The 9,547-nt window shown below is 44.8% G+C and overlaps 1 protein-coding gene across 1 annotated transcript in view; it reads left to right on the top strand.

Moving 5' to 3' along the window:
* Positions 1–9,547, top strand: part of LOC111955783 (CUB and sushi domain-containing protein 3-like) — a 47,823-nt gene that overhangs the window by 9,167 nt on the left and 29,109 nt on the right. Inside the window, exon 2 of the mRNA XM_070436402.1 lies at positions 3,851–3,924. Within this exon, the coding sequence (XP_070292503.1) occupies positions 3,851–3,924 (74 nt within the window). The remainder of the gene's footprint in view (positions 1–3,850; positions 3,925–9,547) is intronic.

Below are 9,547 nucleotides of genomic sequence, written 5' to 3'. Positions count from 1 at the left end.
ATCTATCAGTCAGAGGTGTCGTTCAGCTGTAGCGCCCCCTATATCCCGGTGGGCTCCACTACACGCTTGTGCCAGGCCGACGGCTCCTGGAGCGGATTCCAGCCTCGCTGTATAGGTAAGCATCTACTGTGTGTGTGTCTATGTGTGTGTGCCCGTGTCCCACAAAGCGTGAGGGTCACACAGCGTATACAACTGGGTGTACAACTGTCCTATGTGTGATACTTGGCCCCAAAGCGTCATTACTGCATTTTTATTTGCTTTACTCAATATGTTTTGTATGCTCAGTGTATATACACACCCATAACCTTTCTGCCCCTCTCTTTATTCCTCTAGAGTATATCATCTCTGTTTCCTATTTCTAGCGTTCTTTGCGTGCCTTGAAGCACAGCTTGTAAAGTATTTAACTACATCAAACAACTGGAATCAATGTCCTCCCTCTGACACTGGGCCACCTGAGGTATACCAAGACTACGTCCCAAATGGCACATTATTCCATATATAGTGCACTACTTTTGACCAGAAGCCTATGGGCCGTTGTCAAAGTAGTGCACTATAATGGCTGCAGTGCTAACCTCCACACACATCTCTTATTGATAAGAGTATTCCAGAAAAGGCAGGGTCATTCTTTTTAGTGCCCTCCGAGAGGAGAGAGTGTATTGACGGGGGAGAAGAATGGAGCCTGTCAAGATATGAAGTGTGTAGGAATGGCTGTAGGGGGATTCAGTTCCATCAGGGGCACACTAGTGACATTCTCCTGGCCCTAGCCTTCACAGCTGGCTGATACCATTGTCTAGTTTCTAGTTTCACTTCTAGCTTCAGCGTATACTCATAGATTTTTTCTATGGGGGGGATAGGATCCTACCAATAACCATTTTTGATCTGAAGAACCCTTTTTGGAAGAAAGGTTTCTTTGATGATTCTTTGGAAGGCAAGAAGGGTTCTACGTAGAGCCATATATAATATTACCCAGCATGCTCTATTGCAGGGTGACTTTCAGAATTATTTGTTTTAATATGTGTATTTCTGCATGTACAGTGAGCTCAAAGTATTGGGACAGTGACACATTTTTGTTTTTTGAGGCTCTGTTCTCCAGCACTTTGTATTTGAAATGATACAATGACTATGAGGTTAAAGTGGAGACTGTCAGCTATATTTGAGGGTATTTCCATCCATATCGGGTGAACTGTTTATTAATTACAGTACTTTTTGTACATAGTCCCCCCATTTTAGGGGACCAAAAGTATTGGGACAAATTCACTTACGTGTGTATTAAAGTAATAAAAAGTTAAGTATTTGGTCCCATATGCATAGAACGCAATGACTACATCAAGCTTGTGAATAATTATCTTGACTAATGATGAGTGAGAAAGTTACTCCAAAATGACACCATACATTATTTACCATTTACCCGTTGTATAAAGTGAAAATGCTCTCGAAGCCGGTGTTTGGAGAATATATTGTCAACAACCTCGACTTTTTTAGACCAGGACTAGGCTTAATCTGTGTCCAGGAAACTAGCCCGCGGGCTTTGTTGTCACTAGGGTTGCAAAAGTCCGGTATCTTTACCCCAATTCCCAAATTTTTCTAGAAATACTAATTGGAGTATTCCCAGATTTCCTGCTTGTTCCATCCTGATTCCAGTAATCTTCCAAAACTAGTGAATTTTGAGAAAGTTACTAGCATGTTGCAACCCCAGTTGTCACTCATATCATATAGTATATGTTTGATGTCCTCCCTTTCCTGGCATCTTTAACTTACCTGCTGTCTTCAGATCTGTAATTATCTATCTAGTGTCTGTGAGACTTCTCCTGAATCCTTATCTGATTAGGGACCTGGATGAGGTGCTTAAAGGAGACACCCTTCACACATCCATATGACTAACTGATAATTGTCTTTATTTCACTCATTTAATATTCAAGTCATAGGCCCCTTTTGTCACTGGATCATTAGACCATTAGCAACAAGTCAGTTGTTATCTGTTTAGTACTGGGCAACCGTGTATTGTACTACAGAAATGAACATTGAGGGTAGCCTGAGTTTAAATACAGTATAGCTCATTATGGTGGCTGTAATTTATGGGTGCCGGATTGCGCTGGTGGTTAGACCGTTGGGTCAGTGACCGAAGGTTGCTAATTCCAATCCCCGAGCCGACTAGGTAAAAAATCTTCCAATCTGCCCTTGAGCAAGGCACTTAACCCTAATTCCTCCAGGGTCGCTGATCCCTGGCTGTGACCCCACTCTCTGAGGGTGTCTCAGGGGGAGTGGGATATGCAAAAAACACATTTCCATTTCACTATACTCTGTACAGGTTAAACAAGACAAATATAAGCACCCCCTATTTGACTCTTGAAATCAATGAGGCTCAATTATCAGACTGATTGGCCTACAGATGTGTCTATATGCTGAAATGTAGAGGGAAATATTTGGACTAGTTTTGAACATAGCTAACTAGCTGATCTAAACATTGTTTGTGACATGGCTGTGTGTGTCAATTCTGTTGTCATATGCTGTTCATCAGATGCCATGACTGTTTATGTCATCTGGTATGACAGTGCTTTGTAGTCCTTTGTCAAAATATGGTTAAAGGGGCAATCTGCATTTTTTTTTATTGGTTCAAAATGCAGATTGCCCCTTTAACTGTTATCATATTGAAAAGGCATTCTTATGACATACAGTTACCTTAAGATAATCTTGACTGTAACTGATAAGGCATTGACAAAGTAGTCTCATATAATGTTATCACAACATGCAACACATATTGTTTGAGTAGAAATATCCACAAAGGTACAGAGGCACAGACATTATAGGAGAAATACTGTCTTCATAAATATGTAGTATTCATGAAATGCCATATATTCCAAGACGGACCTCTCAGGATGATGAGAATTGCTTGGGATGAGATGTTCCTGCTGTGAGTGTGTGGAGTGGAGAGGGAGGAGAGGGGGTTATTTGTATGTGTGACTGAGTCTGAGTGTGTGTGTCTGAGTGTGGGGAGGGAGGGTGGGGAGAGGCGGTATTTATGTAATTGAACCAAAACGGGTTCTGTGCAGACAGGCCTCATTTGACATGCGCAAACTATTGTTTTCACTTAATTATGTTTCGTTCGCACAATAATTTCCCAGACTGCATTTCTGTATGATTCCGTTTTCATACAGAAGAGAGGAGGCAGACACGATAGTGTTAGCTATGGCACGTTGCTGTGTGGGTTAACTAGGCTGGCTGTGGTGGTAGTGTGTGCTGCTGTCATTTTCTGAGGCTGCATTGAATCCAGGTCTATGCGTCAGGCCGAGGATGTCCTCTACATCCTAATGATGCTGCTTCCCTCCACACAGCCACACAGCTGGGCCTGACGCTGCTGCACCGCTGCCGTAACACTGCCCCCTGCTGGGTCTTCTGCCTAGCCTATTAAAGACTATCTTGCTGTCTGGTTGTTATGTGACTACAGTGCCACTGCTGCACTTACGTAAACACACTCGGGAAGAATTAAATTTCTGAGCCACCTTCATAAGCACTCACGTATGCACACAAACACACACATAACTCAGTTGTAGGCTGGGTATCACTGCAGTAAGCTATGTTGAATCATTATGGGAACTATAGCTGTTCATGTGGCTGTGACTTTGTCCCAAATACCTCCCTTTTTAGTCCACTACTTTTGACCAGAGTCCTATGGACACTGGTCAAACATAGTGCACTATAAAGGGAATAGGGTTCCATTTGTGAGGCAGACTGTAAGTCTCAAGTGCCTGCATAGGCTGGACCCCCAGCCAGTGATACTGTCTATAGGTATATAGTCTATAGGTCTCTAAGATAATGTTATACAAATGTTCCTTTCTTTTGTTCTCCTTAGAACCGACCCGTACTACCTGTGAGAACCCAGGGACACCTCGCTACGGTTCTCTGAACAGAACCTATGGCTTCAAGGTAAGGAGATAACGTCCCACACTCAAAATCATTGGTTACGTCCAAAATAGCATCATATTCCATATGTAGTGCACTACTTTTGACCAGGGCCCTCACCCTATTCCATATGTAGTGCACTACTTTTGACCAGGGGCCTCACCCTATTCCATATGTAGTGCACTACTTTTGACCAGGGGCCTCACCCTATTCCATATGTAGTGCACTACTTTTGACCAGGGCCCTCACCCTATTCCATATGTAGTGCACTACTTTTGACCAGAGCCCAAAGGTACTATATTGGAATTTGGTTCCATTTGGGACTCTGCCATGACCATATGACACTCAGATTGCCTGCTGAAGATACTCTGTTAATGTACTGTCTGTGAATGTGTGGCGTAGGAAGTCCTGAAGTCCTGAAGTGTTGGCGATACTTCAAGGCTCTCATTCACAAAGCTCATGTGGTAAAAACATATACATATATATATATATATAAATACATATATATATATGTTTTTACCACATGAGCTTTGTACTTTTTTTGTCTCATACTTTCTCGACAAGGCCTTGTTACACTGAAAATAAATAATATCCCAAGAATTATAAATTGTGACTGAATGGCAAGATTGGTTTAGAGACAATGCTCTAGCCTGACAAAGTTACATGACGTACCTTTCTCATTGGGGTATTTTCCTTGGCTAATGATATGCAAATGAGGCAATGAATATGTTCATTACTTGTATGCAAATTCCCTCTGGCATTTGACTTCTTTAAATTTCAGATCTCTGCATGTAATGTCTGAGCAGAGACAATCATTACTGTGATGCTGATAGTGTCAATGACGATGATAYCATGTCAATCATGGTCCCCAAAAATGACATTTTAGCCATTTAGCAGTCACTCTTATCCAGAGTGACTTACAGTTAGTTAGTGCATTCATCTTTAGATAGCTAGGGGGGACAACCACATATCATCACTAAGCTAAGGACCCTGGGATTAAACACCTCCCTCTGCAACTGGATCCTGGACTTCCGAACAGGCCGCCCCGAGGTGGTGAGGATAGGCAACAACACTTCTGCCACGATGACCCTCAACACGGGGGCCCCTCAGGGGGTGTGATTAGTCCCCTACTGTACTCCCTGTTCACCCATTAAGTTTGCAGATGACACGACGGTGGTAGGCCTTATCACTGATGATGATGAGACGGCCTACAGGGAGGAGGCCAGAGACCTAGCGGTGTGGTGCCAGGACAACAACCTCTCCCTCAACGTCAGCAAGACAAAGGATCTTGGACTACAGGAAACGGAGGGCCGAGCACACCCTCGTCCACAGGGCAGGTCAAGCGCTTCAAGTTCCTCGGTATCCACATCACTAAGGAATTATCATAGTCCACACACACCAACACATTCGTGAAGAGGGTATGACCACGCCTCTTCCCCCTCAGGMGGCTGAAAAGATTTGGCATGGGCAGTCAGATCCTCAGAACGTTTAACAGCTAAGCTCCCTGCCATCCAGGACCTCTATACCAGGCGATGCCAGAGGGAGGCCCTAAAAATTGTCAAAGACTCTAGCCACACAAGTCATAGAATGTTCTCTCTGCTACCGCACAGCAAGTGATACCGATGCACAAAGTTTTTGAACACTCTTTGAAGAGGTAGATGTTTTTGGAAGATGGGCATGGTCTCTGCTCTCCTAGCTTCAGGAGTGTGCGGAGGAGCGGGGTAATATGGGAAAACTTGGGAAGGTTGAACACCAGGCGAGCTGCAGCATTCTGGATAAGTTGCAGGGGTTTGATGGCACACGCGGAGAGCCCAGCCAACAGCGAGTTGCAGCACTCCAGACGGGAGATGACAAGTGCCTGGATTAGGACCTGCACCGCTTCCTGTGTGAAGTATGGTCATACTCTACGGATGTTTTAGAGCATGAACCTGCAGTCACTGCTTTGATGTTTGCAGAGAATGACAGGGGTGTTGTCCAGGTTCACGCCAAGGTTCTTTGCACTCTGGGATGGAGAGTCTTGGAGCGGGCAAGTCTTCCCCGGTAAGAAGAGCAGCTACGTCTTGTCAAGGTTGAGCTTGAGCCGACATCTAAGCAGAGATGCGTGTTGCCATGTGGGTGTCAGAAGGGGGGRAGGAGAAAAGTAGTTGAGTGTCATCCACATAGCAATGTTAGGAGACACCATGTGAGGATATAATGGAGCCGAGTGACTTGGTGTATAGAGAGAAGAGGAGAGGGCCTAGAACTAAGCCCTGAGGGACACCAGTAGTGAGAGTACGTGGTACAGACACAGATCCTCTCCACGTCACCTGGTAGGAGCAGCATACCATTTAGGATGCTATCCAAGAGTGTTCAGAGCCTGAGACTCCSAGTCCTGAGAGGGTAGACAGGAGGATCTGATGGTTCACGTGGCGAAGGCAGCAGATAGATCTATGAGGATGAGAACATTTTCGCTCAGCTGCCCGCAGCCCTGTTCTGTAAACTCTCAATGGGTCCCTCAGCCACGGAGCAGGAGGGGAGGGCCGAGCCATCCAGGAGGAAAGGAGACAGTGAGAGTCAAAGGATGTGGAAAGGGAGGAGAATGGGGTCGAAGAGGCAGAATCAGGAGGGAGAAGAATTTAGCAGAAGGGAGAGATGATAGGATAGAAGGAGTAGTGAGGAGTAGTGGGAGAGAGAATGACGATTGCGAAGGTGCATGACCCTCTGGGTAGCGTCTGAGTGGCTAGGGTTGGAGGACAAGGAGACAAAGTAGTGATCAAAGACCTGGAGGGGGGTTGCAGTGAGATTAGTAGGCGAGCAGCCTCTAGTAAAGATAAGGCCAAGCGTATGGCCTGCCTTGTGAGTGGTAAAGGACAGGGAAAAGGTGAGGTCAAAAGAGGAAAGAAGGGGAAGGAAAGATTTGGAAATAAATTAATTCAAGGCAGATGTCAGGAGGTTGAAGTCGCCAAGTACGAAGAACAGTGAGCCATCATCAGGAAATGAGCTTATCAAGCTCATTGAGGAACTCTCCAAGGGCACCTGGTGGGCGATAGATGACGCTAATGTTAAGCTTGAGTGGACAAGTGACAGTGACAACATGGGATTAAAATAAGGAGATGGACAGGTGAGAGAGGGAGAAAATAGAAAATCTCCACTTAAGAGAAATTAGTAGCCCTGTGCCACCAATGCGACGACCAGATGCTCTCAGACTATGAAAGAAAACGTAGTCAGATGGAGAGAGTAGCTGGAGTAGCAGTGTTCTCTGGGGTGGTCCATGTCCCCGTCAGGGCCAAAAAGTCAAGGGACTGAAGGGTAGCATAGGGTGAGATGAACTCAGCATTCTTGACCACAGATCGGCAGTTTCAAACACTACTAGGAGCCTCATTTATAAATAATGCGTAGGCACAAATCTAAAAAATTATGTTGCCACATGCGCCAAATACAACAGGTGTAGACCTTACAGTGAAATGCTTACTTACAAGCCCTTAACCAACAATGCAGGTTTAAGAAAAAATGTGTGTTAAGTAAAAAATAGATAAGTAAAAAAAATAACAGAAACATACGTTTTCTAATAACAAATAACGCGAAAAAACACACACAATAGTACAATTGGTTAGGGAACCGTAAAATGGCAGCCATCTCCTCCGGCGCCATTATCTATCTGTGCGTAAACCATGAGTGGGATCATTTTGAGCGTATGTAAATTTATGCACAGCCATGACCATGCTTACGCACAAGTGGTGGAATAAGGGAACTGCTTGACAAGCATAGCATGGGGAAAATATATGTTGAAGGGAGGGGGTACTGTCACGTCTACTCCCGCTCCCCCTCTCTGGCGCTCGACGTCGCCAGTTTACTCATTATTACGCACACCTGCCACCATCGTTAYGCGCACCTGCGCCTCATGAGACTCATCTGGACTCCATCACCTTCCTGATTACCTACCCTATATCTGTCAGTCCCTTTGGTTCTTTCCACAGGCGTTATTGATTCTGTTTCTGTGTTTCATGTCTGTACGCTACTCGTGTTTCTTGTTTTGTTCAATGTTCCGTTATTTGTTACATGTACTCCCTGTACTTGCTTCCCGAGTCTTAGCGTACACGTTACAGGCTGGGCCACTCAAAGACATTCAGAGACTTGTCCCGAAGATACTCCTGCGTTGTCTTGGCTGTGTGCTTAGGGTCGTTGTCCTGTTGGAAGGTGAACCTTCGGCCCAGTCTGAGGTCCTGAGTGCTCTGGAGCAGGTTTTCATCATGGATCTCTCTGTACTTTGCTCCATTCATCTTTCCCTCGATCCTGACTAGTCTTCCAGTCCCTGCCGCTGAAAAACATCTCCACAGCATGATGCTGCCACCACCATGCTTCACCGTAGGGATGGTATTGGCCAGGTGATGAGCGGTGCCTGGTTTCCTCCAGACGTGACGCTTGGCATTCAAGCCATAGAGTTCAATCTTGGTTTCATCAGACCAGAGAATCTTGTTTCTCATGGTCTGAGAGTCCTTTCGGTGCCATTTGGAAACTCCAAGTGGGCTGTCATGTTCCTATTACTGAGGAGTGGCTTCCGTCTGGCCACTGTACCATAAAGGCTCCTGAGTGGCGCAGCGGTCTAAGACACTGCATCTCAGTGCTTGAGGCGTCACCCTGGTTCAAATCTAAAGTCCCATAGGGCGGTGCACAATTGGCCCAGCGTCATCTGGGTTYGGCTCGTGTGACTGTCATTGTAAATAAGAATTTGTTCTTAACTGACTTGCCTAGTTAAATAAAGGCTCAATTTTTTGTATTCTGACGCCTTCTCTTTTTCCACATTCTGTTATGTTACAGCCTTATTCTAAAATGTATTAAATAAAATAAAAATTGTCATCAATCTACACACAATACCCCACAATGACAACGCGAAAACAGTTTTTTGAATGTTTTGAATTTTTTTCCACAAAAATACATTATTTACATAAGTATTCAGACACTTTGCTATGAGACTCGAAATTGAGGTCAGGTGCATCCTGTCACATCATGATTACCCTTTAGATGTTTCTACAACTTGATTGGAGTCCACCTGTGGTAAATTCAATTGATTGGACATGATTTGGAAAGGTACACATCTGTCTATATAAGGTCCCACTGTTGACAGTGCATGTCAGAGAAAAATCAAGCCATGAGGTTGAAGGAATTGTCCGTAGAGCTCCGAGACAGGATTGAGTTGAGGCACAGATCTGGGGAAGGGTACTAAAACATTTCTGCAACATTGAAGATTCCCCAAAACACAGTGGCCTCCATCATTCTTAAATGAAAGAAGTTTGGATCCACCAAGACTCTTCCTAGAGCTGACCGCCCGGCCAAACTGAGCAATCGGGGGAGGGGAGGTGACCAAAAACCTCAATGGTCACTCTGACAGAGGTCCAGAGTTCCTCTTTGGAGATGGGAGAACCTTCCAGAAGGACAACCATCTCTGCAGCACTCCACCAATCAGGCCTTTACATGTTTAAATGATTTCTTTTAAATTGAACCTTTATTTAACTAGGCAAGTCAGTTAAGAACAAATTCTTATTTACAATGACGGCTACCGGGGAACAGTGGGTTAACTGCCTTGTTCAGGGGCAGAACGACAGATTTTTACCTTGTCAGCTCGGGGATTCAATCCAGCAACCTTTTGGTTACTAGCCCAACACTCTAA

Source organism: Salvelinus sp. IW2-2015, linkage group LG31, assembly GCF_002910315.2.
Source record: "Salvelinus sp. IW2-2015 linkage group LG31, ASM291031v2, whole genome shotgun sequence".
In the NCBI taxonomy this organism is placed as follows: domain Eukaryota; kingdom Metazoa; phylum Chordata; class Actinopteri; order Salmoniformes; family Salmonidae; genus Salvelinus; species Salvelinus sp. IW2-2015.
This window is presented reverse-complemented; position numbering and strand designations above follow the sequence as displayed.